The sequence below is a fragment of the Protopterus annectens genome, chromosome 10.part0 (assembly GCF_019279795.1).
Source record: "Protopterus annectens isolate FY-2018-M chromosome 10.part0, PAN1.0, whole genome shotgun sequence".
NCBI classification, from domain to species: Eukaryota; Metazoa; Chordata; order Ceratodontiformes; family Protopteridae; genus Protopterus; species Protopterus annectens.
In genome coordinates this window covers 721,899,680-721,922,616 of record NC_056744.1, presented here as the reverse complement: position 1 = coordinate 721,922,616, position 22,937 = coordinate 721,899,680, and the positions used below count along the sequence as shown (strand labels likewise).

The window sequence follows — 22,937 nt, the reverse complement described above, 5'->3', positions numbered from 1 at the left end:
ATATGTGTGAATTAGATTTCATTCATTCCATGGCCAGTGTGAATGCCTTCGACATTTCTGCACATCATAATCTTAAAATTTTTTCATAACACCACTTGCTTCCACACCAGATTTTGAAGAAACTTTCTTCTCCTTGGGAATTGAACTTTCATGACTGTCAGACTTGCCCATTCTCCGTTCAAGCTAACTGGTTAAGCAGCTGTGTGGTTTGTCTCTTGAAGGACACTGTCCTCACTATTCAAAGTCTGTGCTGCAGTATCTGTAAACAGTCCTGTTTGACCCTTCATAAGGCTCATTTTGGGCTGGGTAATACTTCCTATCAAAAGTGGTATCAAAACTCTGCTTAAACCAATCCATTCATCTCCCTGTTTTCCTTATGTGGCAGAATCCAGCTGAGAACCAACCCTCTTACCTTGGATGTGTACTATCAGCTCAAGTCCCCCCTCCCCCCACCAAAGAAACTGAATTTCATTTCAGAAAAGCTGACCAGTTCTTTTCCTTGTGTTGTCTTGATTGTGCTGGTTAAAGAGAATTGCAGTGCTTCAGAATTTTTTTTCCAAGTGCAATGCTACTGTATTGTGCTTTAACTTTACTATCATCAAAAGCTATTCATTCAAACCAAACATGCCAGCAACAAATGTTTTAAATGGAGGCAAAGACCCACAGACCAGTGGAGGATCTTGCATCTTTGCACTGCCCCTCAACTTTTATAGCAAAGTCCAAGTTCACCATTCTTCAGGACAGATTACAAACTTTATCATTTTTGGCCAGTTTGGTCTTTTCGGCTCAACAAGATTGGCTTTAATGTTAGAGGGAAACCATTGAAATGTCTGAGTATTAGATTGCTAACTGCGTTTATGTTTGCTTTCAAGTGATTAGCTTCCTGTTAAACTGTTGCAAGCAGAAACCACTTCAACAGCACTATGGCTGCTTCCACTGCTTGCTTCAAACATGCTTGCACTGGGAACGATTAACGTGTGGCCACTCGGTCATCATTTATCACTTTCAGCAAGCATTGTTGCTTGGAGTGTGATACTAGAATTGTTTTAACACCTTGATGCCTTAGGAGTTGGCCTTATTTATTCTTGCTTGTAGGTATTCCTACTGCTCCAGCCTTCTAGAAAGATTTAATTGTTACTGTTGTGTACTGCAAAAGGTCTTCTCACAGAGAATGGATGCCGTGAGTACACTTGTGTGGTATGACTCCAATGGACATTTATTATTCTCTGTGTATAGACTGCCTCTTCAGGTAGCATCTCAGCATGGAATTTTTGTGCAAGGCAAGCAAGTACATAATTTTGCAGTCTTGTGTTTTGTATCTTTCAAGTTGTACTCCCTCAGCGATAAGGTTTGAACTGGGGAATGCAGCGACTTTGACTTTCTAGACATGCACTGGTTAGAGGCAGTACTGTGTTCTCCAACCATGAGATCTAATAATTTCAAAAATGTACCAGGCTGGAGATATCTGATGAGAAAATCCTAACAGTTACCCACTACAGAAGTCCATATTACATTATCTGCTGTGGTCTTAATTTGTTTTAAACAAGTCAGTTTACTTAACCTGTTTAACCCCCAAGAAATAAAACACAGGGGAAACCCCAGAGAATCTGATATCTGGAAGACTTTGAAATAATATTTGTCCAGGCTATAACGAATACTGAAAAAGAGAATCTTTTTGCTGTTAAATCACTTCCTGGTCCTGTTATCACATTTCATCAGGGATGTTGCTGCTTTAGCTTCATGCTTTAGAGGCTTGGCTGCCATCTGGTCAACTACTTACAAGTTTATGACTATACTACTCAGCGACTGTACTACTCAGCAACAGCTCCTCGTGGTCCTGCAGAGTGGTGCTAGCAGCAGAGAACTGAAAAAAGCGACTACTTTCCAGATTTAAGTATATTTTTGCTGTTTCTACCTGTGCAACCTTCTTTTCTTGCTGTAAACAAAGTTTTAACTGCTATTTTATCTGTATTTAGCGTTTTTATTACCTGCACTTAAGTTAAAGTTTGTTTGTTTAATTTAACTGTTGAGGCTGCCCACTCAAGTGCGCTAGCCTGTGCATTTAATATACTGCTGTTTCCCTGCATTTTTCTGTAGTGTCTTACAAAAAAAAAAAATATCCTTGTTTTCCCGCCTTTCCTTGACTAGAATAGTCCATTATACAGGCTTTGCTGTATTCTGGACTTTGGGATAGTTCCTGTGTTGCCCATTGCCTTACTTGGATAGAAGGAAATTTCTTTGCTCACCAGTGGGAGTGGGGAGCCTTGAGCAGCCTATCTGTCCCTGAAGGAGTGACCTCAGCACAAGATCTAGTAGTAATTGGTCGTTTTGGACCATTTCTAGCTCTTTTGAAGTTCCCTGTATAAAAATCCGCATTTGCGCGGCTTTGCGCGATTGTGCGCATAGCGCAGCGCCGGTTAAACAAGTTTAAACTATTTCTGGCTCCGCCAAGTCTGCTCTTCAGTTTTTCCCTTAAAACAGCTCTACCTTCAATAAAATCAGTCTATTCTCTATCTAAAAAGCCCAGCACTTGCTCCTAAAGCATTTTTTCCACAGGTAAAGCACTTAAACAAAAGAAAGCACTACATCCACCTACAATCCCCTTGAGTACCCATTTCCCTTTAGGTCCTTTCTGACTCAATTACTCAGCAATCCCTTACACTATTCTAGCATGTCGAGAGGTCAATTACTGGCATCCTCTCCAGCTCAGCTGGTGAATCTGGGAATCTTGAGGCAATGTTACAACTGCTTCATGTACACAGACAACCCTCTCCTCCTCCCAACAAATACAAATATATGTGAGAGATGCAACTATATAGCCAAACTGGAGGCTGAGCTCTCTCGACTCAGTACTGGCAAGACCAGTCAGAAGGAGAAGGTAACCACACACACCGCAAACCCAGTCTCACATAAACCAAACACAACTGCAAACCAAACACATAAACCCACAAAGGCATACTCGGAGGCTCTAAATAAAAATCTACCAAAACAGCAGAGGCCTCCAAAGCAGACATCCAAGAAACCACTACCTCAAAACATAGCACATGCAGCACATATTTCTCAAAGTCAGTGTGCCAAACAGTCACAGCCCTTAAGGCCAAACAACATGCCTGATACACTTGTAATAGGTGACTCTATAGTCAGACACACTGACGTCCCGCTCACCAGAATGAACAAGGAAAAGGTTACAGTAAGCTGCCTGTCGAGCGCTAGAATCCGCCACATAACACAAGCACTCAGGTCACTCCAAAGCAAGTACAAATATGACTCCGTCATTGTCCATGCCGGCATGAATGACCTGAGACGTACCTCCCTGGACTACATGAAAAGAGACATAGAGGAGCTCTCTGATTATGTAGCCCAGGCCGGTATGACCCTGACCCTGAGCAGCATCTTACCCTCACCAAGAATGATGCCGCAGTACAAAGACAAAATGATCAGCTTTAATAATTGGCTCAATTACTGGTGTCATTCTAGGGGGATCCAATGTTTGTCTGCTTGGGATGACATGCTTGACAAGCCACGCTGCTTCGCAAGGGACAGCTTGCACCTGTCACCCCTAGGCTTCCGGATATTGGCAAAGGCTCTTGCCACCCCCATAGTGCCTTTTTTAGGCAAGGCTCAAAAGACAAACCCACCTCTCTAGAAAACACAAGTGAAAAAAAACTAAGGGTAATGCTGCTCAACGCCAGAAGTCTAAACCTCATGATGCAGGCTCTCGAAGCCCTCCTCAGTATGGAGAGCATCGATGTCTGTGCAGTGACTGAAACCTGGTTCAAGGCTCCTGAGAGCACCCCAGCACTACCAGGTTATACCTCATATCATGCTTTTCGGCCCGATAACTTGGACCGAACCACAAAGGGAGGGGGAGTGTCCATATTCATCAGACACCCACACCTCCAGGTTAGTGGCAACGCACGAAGCATCGGAGACCATCCATGTGCAACTAACCATAGGCAAAACTGCCCGACAGTTTGTAGCATGCTACAGACCACCCTCTCAAACTCAGGAACCCCACTCAGCCTTCCTGAAGACACTGGAGAGTATGAATGTCTCTCCAAATACCATCATATTGGGAGACTTCAACTACCCAAACATAGACTGGGAGCATTACTCAAGCCCCAACACCCGAGCCCAAAGGTTCCTAGAATTCAAAAACTCAAATGCGATGGAACAACTAGTCACCACTCCCACAATAGGAGATAATATACTAGACCTGATCATCACAAACATCGGGACACAATGCTCCACACGGAAGTATACCCCTCTAGGTGAGATCAGACCATAAACTAATCTCACTGGAAATCCACATCCCGCCCCCACCCCCAGCACAAAAGACCACAGTGAGGAACTTCTCAAAATCTGACTTCACACTTCTTAAGACTGAAGTGGTATCCTTCAAGGCCTCTGGGTCAGTGGAAATCACAGCCCACACCGCTGAATCCTTTATAAACGCTTTCTACGGACACCTTCAAGAATGCATGGATCATGCAATCCCAAATAAAACCAAGACCCTTTCTCCCAAAGGCAGGCGTCCTGTCTGGTGGACCCCAGCCATAAACAAACTTTACAACAGGAGGAGGAAGCTACTACAGGACAGAGCAAAATTCCAAAAAGGGAAGGCATCTCTGATCAGTACTAGCAAAAAACTACGATCACTCATAAAATCATCCAAGGCCAACTTTGAGAGAAAAATTACAAAAGACACTATAGATAATCACAAGGCCTTCTTTAGTTACATTAGAAACCTGGGTGGAAACTCCCAGATATGCTCAGGTTTAGTTCAAAATGACAAAAAATACACTGAACTCACAGATATTGCCAACATACTGGCAGACAGGTTCAGTGCAAATCCCCCCCTCCCCCCCAAAGGGAGAAATATCTATCCCAGCTGAATGTAGCCTCCCTGACATCACAGATGTCCAGGTGAGAGCCGCCCTCTCCAAAGCTAAAAACACAGCATCAATGGGACCAGACGGTGTCCCAGGTTGCGTGCTACATGAACTCCAAGAGGAACTAAACCCGCACATAAGGCTGCTGTTTAATCTTAGCCAAACTACAGGATATGTACCCAAAGAATGGCGTACAGCAACAGTGGGCTCCACTCCACAAAGGAGGTGCTTCTACGTACCCTGGAAATTACCGCCCCATAAGCTTGACAAGCCTGGTCTGCAAAGCTATGGAGAGGATCATTTTGGAACTCATAAACAAAGACATTGGGGACCTACAGACACTTGATCCTACCCAATTCAGCTTTGTTAAGGGCAGATCCTGCCTTTTGAAACTGGTTGACTTTTTTGAAACAGTCACTAAGGCCATTGATGAGGGTAAGGCAGTTCACACAGCCTACCTTGACCTTGCAAAAGCCTTCGACACAATACCCCACTCGGGCATCATAGACAAGCTCACCAGCTTAAATGTAAACCCATATGTCATAAGATGGGTTGCAAACTGGCTAAAGGACAGAACCCACAAGGTCAGAATTGCTGGAGCCATGTCAGACTCTAAGCCAGTCACAAGTGGTGTCCCACAGGGCTCTGTCCTGGAACCCCTCTTGTTCGGCATTTATTTTTCAGAAGTACAAGCAAACATAGGAGGATTGTGGCTGACAAAGTTCGCAGATGACTGCAAGCTGGGCACCATAATTGATACTCCAGCGGACACTAGCATCCTTCAGAAAGGCCTCACAGAAACGGATAACTGGTGCCAGAGCCATGGCCTTAAACTGAACGCCAAAAATTGTATAGTCATACCCTTTGGGAAAAACAAAGTACCCACAAATTACCACATAGGTGGTAATCCATTAATTACGGAAGAAGTAATCAGGGACCTAGGGACCCAAGTTGACAGTGACCTCTCATTTGACACCCACATTGCCAAGGTGGTTAGGAAGACTTTCTATATTGCTCACCTTATCATGAAAGGATTCACATCTAGATCAAGAGAGGTCATTGTGCCCCTATACTCTTCCCTTATCAGGCCCATGATTGCGTACAATGCCCCATTTGGTATGTACCTTACCCGGCACCTGCAGCAGTTAGAAAGACCCCAGAAGTACCTCACCAAGAGGATCAACGGTCTCAAACATATGTCATATGCTGCCAGACTGAAGAAACTCAAGCTCTATTCAGTCGCATACCGCCTACTCAGAGGAGGTCTATGCCTGATGTACAAGGCCATGTCCAGTCCGGAATTAATGGACATGCTCCACCTGAAAAAATCCAAATCCACCAGAGCCACGAGAGCGAGAGACTTGAACCTCAACACAGAAATAAATAGGACATGCTGGAGGGACAGATTCATAACCCAGAAGCTCCCTACACTCTGGAACAGAATCCCAGTCCATGTCAGGCAGAGCCCCTCACTGACTCTTCAAGAGAAATCTTGACGAGTGGATGGGAGATCATAGGTTTACCCCGGGGGTCTTCTCTGTGTCACTACTAGACAGAGGCACAGTAAACTAAACCCTAAATGGGCACAGTATTATCATTCCAAGGGGTGGCGGAAGCCACATACACTCTGGCTAAGCTTATAAATGCCCTAGAGCAGATAGCCTAGTATGAACCTATGAAATATTACAGACTGGATATTCTGTCCAAATCACAGCCATGGTTTAACAAGATTGATCTTGTATGATCTGATCCTTCACTAACTGCTTGGAGACCTGTATGCACCTAGTGAAGTGTGGTATTCCTTCTCTGTTCTAGCTTGCTGACTGAGCATTCCTCCTAGAAAACAAGTTAGTCTATTTTAACTCTTGCTCTTAAAGGTGTTTGGTCAGCAGACAGTGCTACCTCTGACCCCTTTGGTCCTATCACAGAAGCTTCTAGGTCCCAACCCTCTAGTTTTTATGGATTATGAAAGACTTGGGAAAGGGCTAACATCCCTTCCTGCCATGAATGCTGTTTTATTTTAATGGCTCTCTAGATATTTAATTTACTTAGGTACCTACGTAAGTATCCTTTGCATTTGAATAACCTTGCAGTGGCATTACTAAATGTCAGATGTTTTGTTTCTTAATAATTTATACATTTTTACCTAGGATCTGGTAATTTAGGAGGTTCGGTACATTATGCTACAATGGCTAGAACAGCTGTGAGACCAGCAAGCCTAAATCTCAGTAGATCCAGAAGCCTTAGTAACAGCAATCCAGATATCTCTGGTACACCAACATCCCCAGATGATGAAGTAAGATCTATAATTGGAAGCAAGGTACGTCCAAGCTTAATGTGTTTTGAAATTGCTGTGTGTGTGAAGAATGCAGTTATTTTAAGATGAGTGGGGAATCTTGATAGCAAAGGGATTTTATTAACTCTGACTTGTGATGTACATACATATGCACGAAATGTAGGTAATGAAAATCTTGGTAGTATTATTTATTATATTATGAGACATATTACATGAATTGTTTTTACTGTTCTTGAAAATGTTCTTCAGAATTAGGACAGTATAAGTGCATAACGCTATAACATATTGTTAGTCTGTACCAGAGCTAAAACTTCACAAGTTTTCTTATGCAATTCACAAGAGACAGATTAATGAAGTTTTGTGCTTTTTATTATTTTGGCCAAGGTGATCCCTGTCATTTCTTATCGTGTGCATATCTTGGACATGCAGCCCTGTGCTGATGCTTCATGAAAACAAGCTTCAGCTGGGGAGCTAGCCTTGGTTCCTACGCAGAGGTTTAGTGGGAAAGAGCAGAAACACAGGCACTATTCTAGCTGTTTACAACATATTTCTGTCTTTCAGTCCATCACTAGAGCTTTAACCTGTATCTGGTGGTCTCCTGGGTGACTGATGATAGTCTTTACCAAACATTATTTCCTTCATAGTTGACTCCACCACCACCCAAAATGTGCATTTCTCAGCCAGCCTTCTCTGTCTGATTCAACATCATCTGTTAGCCTGCTTTTGAACTAAACCACTAGCCTTTAAGCTGCACAACAGCTTCTGTGTGGGTAGGCTTTTGCATATGGCATGTCTGTTTTAAAAGGAAGCGGTTCTTAAATATTCACAACCTCTGAATATTACTTATCAGAAACTTAGTAAAACCAGTAATGTGATTACCTAAAGTTATGAATCATTTTAACATCATTAATTTACCTTGAGTTAATTGTTTGACCTTGCACTAATAGTAACTGTTTTAACCTCCTTTGCTGTGTTTGTAATACCTGTGTAACAACAAGCATTTAAAATGTAATCTGTTTTTCCTTTCCTTACTGCTTTCTGAAACTTGCCCAGGGTTTAGATCGTTCCAATTCCTGGGTAAATACTGGTGGTCCAAAGGCTACCCAGTGGGGAACCACCCCCAGTTCAAGCACTGAATCAATGCAGGTGGTGTCTGATAATAAACTGTTCCTTTTTCTGCCCTGGCTGTTGATGCACATTGCTGTTTTTTTTTTTTAAGTACTATTTTATAGCTTTTATTTTGTCACAGCTTTGATTCCCTTCTGTTTTTGCAATATTGTGTTCATTATTTTACACTTTATTTTTGTATACAAGCATGTCTATCTCACTTGGTGCATGAAAGTCTTTTACTTGTAGTTTTCTGCGTAGAGTTTAGGTTTGGAAATGTGGATGCAACCATGCCTTACTTCCAGCTGCTGATGCTTCCAGATTATCGTTACATGACTGACAGTTTTCCCCGAATGCTATACTAAACATATCCATTCACTGCCATTTTTCTTCTCATGACCTGCATCATTCATGTTATCAAATGTATAGTAAACAAAGTTGCATATGCTGAAAATTTTGGAAAGATTTGTATTACTGTTTCATATATGGAATCCCACTTTACAGTTGACTGTAGTAGTTTTGCCAGCTGAACTAAGCTTGACCAGTAGTTACGTATATACTAGTATCACTAACATGCAGTCTAGTCAGATTTTAGTTAAGGGCATTTTGTGGTTCTAGTTAATTTGTTTTGAAGCCTAAGTTTGGCAGAGTCTCAAATCATATGTATTTGTGTTAATAAGAATAAAAATGGAACACAAAAAAGGTCACGTGTAGATAACCAAGAACTACTTATGGGAGATTCCATAAAAGAAGACCGAGCAGGTCTAGATTTCTGGTAAACCCTTTGGAAGAAGCAGTATTGCCCTAGACTGTATGAATCCTGTTTTATGCAATAGTGTTTTTTTCCCAGGCACAGTATGCAGAGGTGAGCCCCTAAGGTGTTGTCCTTTAAGATGAGGTCCTAGGTATGTTGCTTCTACTTTCAGTGGATTCTAAGATGGCAGTGTATTTGTTGGTTGACTGCCGATAACTTTTGTAAAATTGGACTTTTATAATTGTGCATATTACTAAGTAATATTTTATTTCATAGCATTGTACATTGTCTTTTAGTATTCTGTCTGTATGTTTTATAGGGTTCTGGTCTTGTACATTTTCTGTCGTGTTATAAAGCAGTCTTATCTTTAAAGATCATGTTCAAAGGTGCAAAACAACCTTTGTTTTTGCATAAAAAAATGTTTGCATGCATTACACTTTTTAAAAACAAAACAAAGGTAGCTTTGCATTATTTTGTAAATAAAAATATTTTTAAAATTGCTTACGAAAGCAGAAGACTTACACAAAGCTGTATATACAGCATTAATATTAATGGACAGACAGGAGGCAATTATGTTACTGTGGGTGTCAAGCTCTATGCTGGATTAGCTTGGGCAAGTAATTGTATATTTGTTGTGTAATAACCAAACTGTTAAAAAGTAATGATTAGTTGGTTAGATTTTTGCCAGCCTGAGAGAAAGACAAATTCTGAAGCTGCATCTGCTCACCTTTCTTGGGGGGAGGGGGGCATATGTCTTGGGGCTCAGGCTGCACCTTTGAATCCATGACAGAGAAAGCAGAGATGGGATTGAGGCCTACAGTGTGGTGGGGCTGTTGGAAGATAGCATGTCCCATGGATGTGAATAACAAATCCCTCATACTGCCTCATTGCACGCTAGCTCTTTGGGCTGTTTTAAGCATGTATTGGGGAGTTGTAGAGCTCAAGAAAAAAAACTAAACTCTTGGTTGCTCAGTGGTCACCAAGCTTATGAGAAAAAAAAACAATATGAGAGGAAGAAAAAAGTTTATTTTAATCTGTTGTAATGTAAATCCAGTTTGTCTGTAAATCAGAATATACATCGCTTATTGTCTGTCATATTTTTCTGCTGCCAGTAAACCCCACATCCTTTGTGTCAAACTTGATCTGAACTTTGTTTTCTTTAGAGCATTTTGCCTATAGAATGTGTTACTTTAGCAAGACTTATACTACCTTTTGAGTCATTCAGTCCTTCAAAGGCTTTCTGATGTGAAAGTTGCCAATTGTAACAAAATAAGGGTCATGCTGCTATATGCTAGGTGCTTAAACCAAAAACTGCACACCCTGGAAGCACTTCTGTGACAGGAAGATGTAGATGTCAGTGCAGTCAGAAACCTGATTCAAGACCTCAGAGAGTACCCTGGCCTTGCAAGGCTACAATACCTTCCACACCTTCAGACCCCAAAATGAACATGTGAGAACCAAAGGAGGTGGAGTTTCTATCTATATTAGAGATAAATTCATCTCCCATCTAGTTAGACTGGACAACACAACTCCATGCAGTTACTCCAAGTACAGGTTATGGTGGGTAAGACCCCCCCCATTTCAAGGCATAGCCAGTTATAGATCCCCTTCCATGTGACACTTTGGTTATGGGGGATTTCAGTTATCCAGCCATCAACTGGGAAACCTAAGCTAGCTCTAACTCACTAGCGAAAAAGTTCCTTGACTTTCTTAACTCAAATGCCCTGGAACAAATTGTACATACCCCAGCAGGAGGAACAAATGTACTAGATCTGGTCCTCACTAACATGTCAAACAGATGCACTGCCACAACTGTCGGATCCTCATTAGTTAAATCGGACCACATATCGGTCACTTTCGAGCTCAGACTAACACCAGAACTCACAATGGGTGAAATCCGACTAAAAAACTTAACAAGGCAAAACTGTACCCTCCTAGGTAAAGGTATAAATACATTTCAAGCCCCACCCCCAGTTGGAAGTGGTAACTAACCGAAGCTTACACTACAGCCCTGTACAATCACCTACATAAATGTATAGATTCGGCTATACCATAAAGAATCAGTCAGAGACCCAAGTAAAAACAAGCCACCAAGGTGGACATCCAGCATCAACAAACTTTACAATAAACACAAAAAGTTGCTATCCAGGAAAACAAAGACGAGACCCTAACAATGGAAAAGCACCCTCTTCAGCCTAAACAGGCAAATAAGACAATTTGTCAAATCCTCTGAGGGCTTCTTTGAGAAAAACTTAGCAAGCACAGCCAAGGATAACCATAAATCCTTTTACAGTTACATATGTAGCCTACAAGGTAGAGCCCCAAATATGTGTAGAGCTGGTGACCAACAGTATCACACACACTGACCCCACAGAGATAGCAAACCTGCTACGAATAGTTTGGTGAAAATTTCACGCACTTATCCCCTCCAAACCTATCACAAACTTTCCCCCAAACCTCCCCCCCCCCCCACCCCACATATGTGAAGAACAGGTGGTCAAAGTCTTGCCCAAGGCAAAAAACACAGCCGCTGTGTGACCAGGTGGCATCCCAGGCTGTCTTCTAAACAGCGTAAAACATGAACTAGCATCACCATTAAGTACCCTTTTCAATTGTAGTCTAACCACATAGAGAACAGCAACAGTTATTCCCCTCCACAAAGTGGCCTGGCAACAGACTCTGGGAATTACATACCCATAAGCCTGATGAGCTTCATTTGTAAGGCCATGGAACGTATTATTATGGACTTCATAAAGACATAGGTGACCTCCAAACCCTGGATCCTACCCAGTTTGACTTCGTCAAGGGCAGATCCTGCCTGCTAAATCTGGTGGATTTTTTCAAAAAAGTGATCAGGGCCATAGAGGAGGGCAAATCTGTGCACACAGCATACCTCAATCTGGCAAAGGCTTTCAGTACAATCCCACACTCGGGCATTGCCGATAAACTTAGCAAACTGAATGTAAACCCCTTCATTGTAAGATGGGTTGCCATGTCCCTTCTCACTATCAAATCAACAACAATACCATAAGTACCCACGAAGTGGTAAAGGACCTGGGATCACAAGTTGACTGCAACCTTAACTTCGACCACCATGTGTCTGCTGTAGTAAGGAAGGCTTTCTGTTTTGTATGTGTATGTATATATATGTATATATATGTGTGTATATATATATATATATATATATATATATATATATATATATATATTTATATTTATATATATATATATATATATTTATATTTATATTTATATATATATATATATATGTATATATATATATTTATATTTATATATATATATATATATATATATATATATGTGGATTGCCTTGAGTGCAAAAGAGTTTATAATCCGTCTATACTCGACAATAATCCGGCCCATAATTGAGTATAATGCCCCATTAGGCATGTACTGTACAAAGCACCTGCAGCAGTTGGAGAGACGTCCGAGGTTTCTAGCTAAAAAGATCAAGGGACTCCAGCACATGCACTCACAGACAGACTAAAGTCTCTGTCACTATACTCTGTATCATATAGACTTCTTAAGGGAAACTTATGCCTGGCTTACAGAGCAATTTCAGACCCAAACCTAATGGACTTGCTGCATATCCATAAATCAAATGGGACTAGGGGTACCCATTCCAAGGACCTAAATATGGCCTGTGTCTTAAATTGGACATCCTGGAGGGACAGATTTATCTCCCAGCAACTACCACATCTTTGGAATAGGCTACCTATTCATGTGAAACGGAGCACCTCTATAACACTGTTCAGGAGGAACCTGGATGAGTGGATGGGGCACTGTAAATTCTTACCAGGAATAGTGCCCACAACCCTCCTGGACATGGGCAGCCATTACTAATTACAGTCTTGAAGATTAACTAACATTTCTGTGGTATTGCATTGGGATAAATGGTTAGGCTTGAAATGACCTGTAGGTCAATAGCCTAGTAATCTCCTGTGTTCCTATGGTCGTATGATGTCACCTTCAAGATAATGTGAGAAAATGACAGTTTGAACATAAACAGTGTTATTACACGGAGGGCTAATGTATGACAACCTGTAGGAGTCAAAAAAAAAAAATTTTGAGCAGATGTGAACATGTTGTAGTATAGACCAGAGTCAGAAAGTGGAGCACTTTCTTTGTTCTCTGTGTGCAGAGTATACCAGCTAAATGTTTCAGGTCTTGGTCATCTTTTAATCAAATCCATTTTTCCTTTGTTTCTCATTTAAAAAAAACATCATGTATTGGTGCATACTGTGTTTATGTTGCTGTCACATACCTCAGATAATGACACAGTAACTTCTAAATCAAGAACAAAGTACTTTGTAATCAGCAAAGCAAAAACACATTGTGAATTGGAATGCTGTTCTGTAAATGGCAGCAGCAGTGTGTATATGTACTCCTGCCCCATATCCTGTGGCATCACTTGTCCTTGCCAAGGCATTTAACAGTATTATATATGAAGGAATAATTGAAAAAGTGAAATAATTGTCAATCCGTATGTAATACAGCAAATGTCATACGTCTATGCAGTAAAAGTTCAGGGTGAGGTGGAGGTTACCAATGATGTCTCTTAGGGCTCTGTACAGGAGACAGTTCTTTTTAAACTGTTATTCTCCGGTAAAAGAGTGGAAAATGGCTGTAGAAAATTAGGTAGGATGATTGTAAACTGGGTTGTACAATTACTTGAGCAAAAGATACGTTATCCAAGATTCCAAAATGGTCTACAGGAAATGTACATTTTGTGCAGTAGTACTACCTTCACATTAAATGTCACAAATGTACTAATTCTGCTAGCATGAAGAAGTAAAGTTATTGATCACCCATTTCTTTTATGTGTGAATGCATGTATGTATATACATGTATATGCATCTGTGTGTGTGTGTGTGTAGATATGTCAATATCTATATGTAGATAGTAGACATACATGCAAACAGCAAAAGTATTTTATATACAAGTATTACTCATAAGATGAACAGTTACTTTCTTTCCTTCTCTCCCCTTCCTACAAAAGTGCAGATCATTGAAGAAAATCAAACCAGTAAAGTTTAAGTCATTCATTTGTAGTACTTTATGAATTAATGGATGACACTATCTCTGTAAATGTTCATGAACTGCCACAAAATTAGTACAAAAATGTTGGGTGGCCGATGTTCTTCGTGTTTCACTGTTGCAGTCATTTCATTTGGGTAATCTGCTGGCAGGTTGCCCTCAGTCGGCCTGAGTAACAAAGTCTTGGGTCCTGCGTCGGTTGCTGTCCCCTGTTCCAAGACGTCAGGTCATCAGGGGTATAAAACATGTAGCCGACGCCATTTTAATCAGTCTTTCTTGCCGTGCCGTGCCCGAAGCAGAAGCAGTTCGCAAGTGCCGGTCGGCCAACTCCTGAAATTTTTGTTTTCGAGTTTCAGAACCGAAGTCTTCAAACTAAAGCTAAGTACCCCGTTGGGGAAACTTTTTCTTGCTCCTTACCGATGTCAGTAAAAGTTAATAATTGCATTACTTGTGGGAAGCAAATACCTCATAAGGATTTTCATTTGTACTGTATTCCTTGCCTAGGCCCTGATCACAACGTTCCTTGCTGTCGGTTTTGTGCTAAATTTAACCAGCGCACTACTAAGCATCTGTATATTTTTGCTTCTGAATATTTTGGTTCAAGATTTAACTACCCTGAAATGTTGTCGGTTCGCAATCCGACTACCAGAGTTCACAAAAAATGCAAGGAAAAAGACAGAGACAGACCGTCAAGGTCCAAAACCGACGAAGAAGCTTCTCCTAAGCTAATCACCGGTTCGCTGGTACTCAGTGAGGCGCTTTCGCTGCCCCCTGATACCCGCTACATTTGAGTCGCAGGCCTCTACCGAGACCCATTCGGAGTCCGGTATGCCGTGAGATTCGCAAAGTATTGAACCCACGGATGTCTCTCCCTTGGATGGGTCTGGAGCCGTTGAGCAGGCACCGGCTTCTGAGGGTGTTTTCAGGCCTCAACATTTTTATATTAAACCGACTCCATCAACAAAAACAAAGTCAAAAACTGCTTCTACGTCTAACAAAACTGACACATGAGCCACGTGCTTACGCCCCTATGCCTAAAAAACAAATGATCAAAATGGCTGAGGATTTAATTACCTTGATCAGGGGTTCCCAACCCCCCCCCCTGCTAAGAGGCCTACGCAAGGCACTGATTATGAATCTTCAGATCAGGTTTCCATTTCTTCTGATTCCTCTTCTGATCAGGAATTTTCTATTCCGCCTTATGAGGATTCTGATGCAGAGGAATCCATCCCATCTGCATCTCCTCCTGAGGATTACTCTTTTGGAGAGACTTTGCATACTTTAAGGGAACATTTTCACCGAGAGAGTCAGGACTTCTCTGAATCAAAAAAGAGGCTCAAGGATTTCCTTCTTCCTCAGCAAAGGCCTTTGGCAATACTTTCTGTTTTAGACATTGTTGATGATGTGTTCTCGGAATCAAGCATGGCTCCTGATTCCCTGCCTCCAGCTCTTAGTAAGCCAGACAGATATTACAGGGTTCCTGACTCCCACAAATTTCTTTTCAAAAATCCTGCTGCTGATCCTGAGACTATTTCTCAGGGTCCCAAGGGTGTTAAGGCTTCTACAGCCAAAAATCCTACCCCTTCTGATAGAGATTCCAGGGCGCTGGATAGATGGTGTAAGAAGGTTTATACGTCTGCAACCTTGGCAATCAGGGCTTTAAACTGTCAGTTTCATATTCTTAAATACCAACAGCATGTTATGGGCTTACTGAAACAGAAAATTATGTTGATTTCTGATTGTGTGGAAAATAAAGAGTTACAGGATTTATTGCATTCAGCAGAGCAGGTTGGAAAGCATACTTTGCAATGTGGTTTTGATTCCTTGGAGGCCTCTTGTAGGGCCGCCCGTTACCGGATCTGTGATAAGAAGGCATGCCTGGCTCAAGGAGCAAAATCTGCCTGATCATGTTAAAGCTAAATTGTTGGATGCCCCTTTGCAGCATGATACTCTGTTTGGTAATAAGACAGAAGAGGTTTTAAAGAAAATGGAAGACAAAGCTAAATCTATGCGAACTGTAAAAGATTTCTTGCAAGTGCAGCCACCCAGGTTCAGTAGGCAGTGGCCTGCTAAAAATTGGCCCTTTCCTGTGTCCAACAGAGCCACTCAGGGCAAACCCAGCCTCTCAAAAGGCTGCAGATATCAATCACAGGGATCTTACAGGTCAAAGCAATGGGGTGCCTCCACCTCCAAATCTGGAGGTAACAAAGCACAACCCTACAGTAAGCAGTCTCAATGACTTTCCTCTACCATGTCCAGGCACTTATCTTTTGGCAGCCCTCTTGGGGGGAAAATTAGCACTTCATGCTCAAAATTGGCAGTTAATTACCCAGGACAAATGGGTATTAAACATAGTATCCCAGGGGTACAGATTTAATTTCCATACTTTGCCAATTCCAAACGGATGGCTGAATCTGCCACAAAACCAGTGGGCAAAGGCCCAGAAACAAGTCATGTCCCTCATGGATATGGGGGCTATTCAACCGGTACCAGAAAAAGAAAAAGGACAAGGATTTTATTCAAGACTTTTCCTGGTACCCAGAAAATAACATTCATGGCATCCAATACTGTTCTTATCGATTCTGAACACGTTCCTGGACATTCCAAAATTCAAAATGTTGACTTTACAACAGCTTCTGCCTATGCTAGGCAAGAATGCTTGGTTAGTAACTCTAGACTTAAAAGAGGCATACCTGCATATCCCAATAAGGGAATCTTGCAGAAGATACCTCTGCTTCAAAGCAGGTTATTTGCATTACCAATTCTCTGCACTGCCCTTTGGCTTATCTACTGTGCCCAGGGTCTTTACAAAGTGCCTGGCACCAGTAATTGCATTCTGCAGACAAAGACACATTCAAATTTATCCTTATCTGGACAATTGTTTCATTCAGGCAGAGGAAAAAGACACTCTTCTTCAACATCTGGCATTTGTAAAAAGGCTTCTAGCATGCCTAGGGTACACCATAAATGAAAAGAAATCACAACTGGTACCCTCTCAAATAATTACATTCCTGGGTGCAAGCTTGAATACAACTGACCAGATGGCTCCCCCCCTTCAAAAACCCAAAGGACAGGTCTTCATCTTTAATCAAATCCATTTTTCCTTTGTTTCTCATTTAAAAAAAACATCATAGTATTGGTGCATACTGTGTTTATGTTGCTGTCACATAGATAATGACACAGTATTTCAAATCAAGAACAAAGTACTTTGTAATCAGCAAAGCAAAACACATTGTGAATTGAATGCTGTTCTGTAAATGGCAGCAGCACTATATGTACTCCTGCCCCATATCCTGTGGCATCACTTGTCAACAAGGCATTTAACAGTATTATATATGAAGGAATACAAAAAGGAAAATTTCTGTAATACAAATGTCATCCCTATGCAGTAAAAGTTCATGCAGGTTACCAATGATGCTCTTAGGGTTCCTACAGGAGACAGTTCTTTAAACTTATTCTTAAAAGAGTGGAAAATGGCTGTAGAAAATTAGGTAGGATGATTGTAAACTGCTTACAGAGCAAAAGATACGTTATCTCCAAGATTCCAAATGGTCTTGAAATGTACATTTTGTGCAGTAGTACATCACATTAAATGTCACAAATGTACTAATTCTACATGAAGAAGTAAAGTTATTGATCACCCATTTCTTTTATGTGTGAATGCATGTATGTATCTACATGTGTGTGTGTGTGTGTGTAGATATGTCAATATCTATATGTAGATAGTGACATACATGCAAACAGAAAAGATTTTTTACAAGTATTACTCATAAGATGAACAGTTACTTTTCCTTCTCTCCCTTCCTACAAAAGTGCAGATCATTGAAGAAAATCAAACCAGTAAAGTTTAAGTCATTCATTTGTAGTACTTTGAATTAATGGATGTCCTATCTCTGTAAATGTTCATGAACTGCCAAAATTAGTACAAAAATGTTGGGTGGCCGATGTTCTTCAGGTTTCACTGTTGCAGCCATTACATTTGGGTAATCTGCTGGGCAGGTTGCCTCACAGTTAAATAACAGTCTTGGTCTCATGCCATTGCTCCCCTTCCATGACGCCAGGTCATCAGGGTATAAACATGCAGCCAACACCATTTTAATCTGTCTTTCATGCAGCTCCAAAGCAGAAGCAGCAGTTCAAAGTGCCAGTCGGCCGACCCTGGAAATTTTCATACTGAAGTTTGTGAGAACCAAGTCTTCAAACTACAGCTAAGCACCTTCGTTGGGGAAACTTTTTCTTGCCTCAATGATGCCAGTAAAAGTTAATAATTGTATTGCTTGTAGGAAGCAAATACCCTTGTTACAAGGATTTCTATTTTGTACTGTATTCCTTGCTCTTAGGCTCCTTGACCACAACGCGGCCTACACGTCGTTTTAAAGCAAACTTAACCAACGCACTATTAAGCCGCCTGTACATTTTTTAAGTTTCTAAATACATTGGTTCAAGATTTGAATCATCCCGAACTGTCTGTTAGCAATCCGATCACCGGAATCTGGCTAAAAACGCAAAGAAAAAGAAACAGACCATTCGAGGTCCAAAACCGCGAGCTTCTCCTAAGCCAGTCGGCCGGGTTTGTCGGTACTCAGTGATGCACTGCAGCCTCCTGATGCCCGCTACTTTTGAGTCGCAGGCCTCTATAAAGGAGACCCATTCTGACTGCAGGCTGCAGACTCTTCAAGTATTGAAACCCATGGATGTTTACCCTTGGATGGGTCTCGAACCGCTGAACAGGCACTGGCTTCTGAGGGTAAGTTTCAGGCCTAAAATTTGTATATATAAACTAACGCTTAATAACAAAAACAAGGCTAAAACCAATTACTACGTTTAAAAAACCGAGGCATGAGCCACGTGCCTGTGCCCCATGCCTAAAACTTAAATGATCAAAATGGCTGAGGACGAATTACGATGGATCAGGGTTTGCAACCCTCAAGCTAAGAGGCCCAGGGCAAGGCACTGGTTATGAATCTTCAGATTAGGGTTTCCATTTCTTCTCATTCCTTCTGATCAGGAATTTCTATCCTCCCTTATGAAGACTCTGATGAAGAAGAATCCATCCCTTCTGCTTCTCCTGAGTGAGGATTTTTTCTTTGCAGAGACTTTGCATACCTTAACGGAACATTTTCACTTGGGAGCGCCAGGACTTTTCAGAATCTAAAAAGAGGCGTAGGAATTTTCTTCCCAGCATAGGCCTGTGGCTATACCTCCTGTTTTAGATAACATTACGATGATGTTTTCTCAGAATCTACCAGAGGCGCCTGATTCCCTGCCACTGGCCTCCTAGTAAGCTGTGACAGTTATTACAGGGTTCCTGACCTACAAGCTTCTTTTCAAAAAATCTCACTGCTGACCCTGAAATTATTTCAGGGTCTCAAGGGTGTTGAGGCTTCTACTGCCAAAAATCCTACCCCTTCTGATAGAGACCCAGGAACTGGATAGGGATGGGGTGTATAGCATTTATACGCCTGCAGCCCATGTCAATCAGGGCTTTTAAACTGTCAATTCTATATGCTTAAATACCAACACCATGTCATGGGCTTAAATATCATGTGCATGTCAGCGGCTTATTGAAACAGACAATTGTGTTGATTTCTGACTGTCAGTGGAAAATAGAGTTACAGGATTTATTGCATTCAGCTGAACAATGTTCTGAAAGCATACTTTAGCAAATGTTGTTTTGATTCCTTGAGGCCACTTGCAGGGCCGCCGGCTAACTGGATTCGTGGTATAGAAGCTGCGCATGATTGGCTCAAGGAGCAAAACCCGCCTGATCATGTTAAAGATAAATTGTTGGATTCTCCTTTACAGCAGGACAGTTCTGCAATAAGGCAGAAGAAGTTTTAAAAAAGATGGAAGACAAAACTAAATTCTATAAACTGTAAAAGATTTCTTGTGCGCAAGTGCCACCCAGGCTCAGTGCAGGCACCGGGCCCATTTAGAACAGGGTCATTTCCAGTACCCAACAGAGCTCAGAATTTCTGGTCAAACCTAGACACCCAAAGGCTCCAGGTTTCAGTCACAAGGATCCATGAGCAAAACAATGGGGTGGCTTCCAATTTAAATCAGGAAGTAGCAAAGCACCACCTCACGGTAAACAGTCTCAATGATTCTCCTCCGCCATTTCAAGCACTTCTTTGCAGCCCCTTTGGCGGGAAACCAGTAGTTCATGCCTCAAAATTGGCATCTAATTACCCAGTGACAAGTGGGTCTGTAAATGTAGTATCCCAGGTGTGTGCTAGATTTCATTTCCACATGTTGCAGATTCTAAACAGATGTCTCAGATTTGCCTCAACTCAGTGGGCAGAGGCCCAGAAAACAAGTCATGTCCCCTGCGGATATGGGCGCCATTCAACCAGTACCAGAAAAGGAAAAAGAGCAAGGTTTTTATTCAAGACTTTTCCTGGTACCAGAAAAGATACAAATTACGGCGTCCGATTCTGGACTTATCCATTCTAAATACTTTCCTCACATTCCAAAAATTCAAGATGTCAATTCTACAACAGCTACGCTGCCTACAAAGTAGGCAAGAATCCCTGGTTGGTAATTCCTAGACTTAAGAGGCTTACCTGCATATCCAAATCAGAGAATTTTGCAGAAGATACTCGCTTCAAAGGAGCATGCTATTTTGTATCACTCAGTTCTCTGCACTGCCTTTGGTTTATTCTACTGCGCCCAGGGTCTTGCCAAAGTGTCGGCTCCAGTAATTGCATTTTCAGACAAAAGAAACATTCAAATTTATTCTCACTTGAATGATTGTCTACCCAGGCAGAAGACAAGGCGACACTCTTCTGCAACATCTATGCTTTGTAAAAAGGCTTCTAACATGTAATATGGTACACTACAACGAAATAAATCACAACTGGTAACCTCTCAACAATTGGTACCATATTCTGTGCAAGCTTGAATACAATCTGCCCAGATGGCTTACATCACGCCATTACAAACAACATTAACTGATAACGGTTTCAAACAAGTGGCACAAAACCTTAGCTTGCAAAACAAATTCTTGCAGGTTTTGTGGTTCATGGCATCCTGCATTTGCTACTAATTCCATATGCACATCACGGCTATGAGGCACTTTCAATGGTACTGCAAAAAGTTTATGGAGTCAACGTTGTCACAGCCTGGAAACAGTGATTCCTCTCATTCCTTGCCTCCAACAGGGAGTTCCTTTGGTGGTGTTGAGAGGCCTGTCACCAAAACAAGGGACTGTCATCTATATTCATACCTTGCCAGCCCAAACCTCCCTGACTACAGATGGATCAGGTTATGCTTGGGTGTGGGACCATCTGGCAGGGAGATGCATTCTGTAAGCTAGTTTGGAGCCCAAATCAAAATGCACCTACATATCAACTAGAAAGAGATGCTAGCTGTAAGCAGAATGCTCTGACAGTTTTACCCTTCATCCAGGACAACTACTGATAAAATACAGACAACACCACAGTTGTGGTACATAAATACAAGCAGGGGTACCCACCCCACCCTCTTTGCAGACTAGCGCCATGGGCTTGTGTAACACAGCCCTGACTTACCAAACACATCTATAAGCCCACCCCTGCCAAGAAAGCAAAATACCCTGGCAGATTTCCACCTAAGCGGAAATCTTACGGACCCACACACAAATGGAAGCTGGATATACTCTTTCATTATTCAGCTGGAAATGATATCAGTCTGTGCCTTTCCCCACTGCCCTTACCTCTCCAAGGTTTTACTAAGTCAGACAGGAAAACAAAATGATTTGTATTGCTCTGGACTGCCCCTTGGCTCGCCTGCTGGTACCTGGGTTTATGAATATGTCACACTTTCTCCGTGGTACCTGCTCTCAGCCACTTATCTATTGTCTCAGCAGAACTATCAAATTCACCTGCACACCTGCTCCAAACTCTGAATCTTGCAGCAGTCGGCTAATCAACCACTACCAATCACATCTCCGTAAACTGTGATGGATGTCATTTGAGAGCTAAAATGCCTAGTACTAGAAAATTCATGCTGATAATGGAAGAGATTTTGTGCCCGGAATCTGGGCACAAGGAACAAACACAGCAATGTCCCAGTACTCCTAAGATCTTTGCAATATTTAACTGAGATGCTCACAAGGGCCCATCTTTCTTCTATAAAAATTCATGCCCTCTATGCCATCTCGCCTCATTACAACCTGTAGGCTCCCCCCTCTCTCTTTTCCCATCCCTGCACAAAGTAGAAAATCAGAGGGCCAAAATTTAAGACCTCCCAGGAGAGCATCGACTTCCTGCATGGGACCTCAATTTTGTGCTGGAAAACTACCCTACCTCCTTGAGCCAGCTGCTACTGCAGACATACAAAATTTCTTTCTGGTAGATGGCCTTTTAGCAGTCATCAGCTAGAAGGATTTCAGAACTACATGCTCTCGTGGCAGTGGAAACTTTTTCATTATCTTTTATCTAGACAGGGTGTCTCTCAGGACCAATCCTTCCTTTATGCCTGGGTGGTATTCCAGTGTGGCTTTAAACCAGACCATTCATCTGCCAACTTTTTCCCAAATCTGCAAAACAAGGGGGATGGATTTGCATTCATTGATTTACATAGACAAGTTTCTACTTAAACAGGACAAAAATCTCTTAAGAAAGTCTAGCAACCCTGGTGGCATTTGCTTGTAGGGTAGAGGGAAGGCTATATCAAAGCAGACCATTTCAAAGGGTGGATAAGACATTGTATTTGCCTCGGCTACATGCACTGCAAGGTAAACCTGTCCCTCAAGAGGATCAGATCCCATGCCACTAGGGCTGCAATTTACTTCTGCAGCTTTTCTCAGAGGGTTCCTACCAGAGACATTCTAGAAGCTGCTACTTGGAGC

The 22,937-nt window shown here is 41.8% G+C and overlaps 1 protein-coding gene across 1 annotated transcript in view; it reads left to right on the top strand.

Moving 5' to 3' along the window:
- Positions 1–22,937, top strand: part of DOCK7 (dedicator of cytokinesis 7) — a 3,076,229-nt gene that overhangs the window by 1,794,362 nt on the left and 1,258,930 nt on the right. The window contains exons 22-23 of the mRNA XM_044085545.1: positions 7,043–7,212; positions 8,242–8,334. Coding sequence (XP_043941480.1) covers positions 7,043–7,212; positions 8,242–8,334 — 263 coding nt within the window. The remainder of the gene's footprint in view (positions 1–7,042; positions 7,213–8,241; positions 8,335–22,937) is intronic.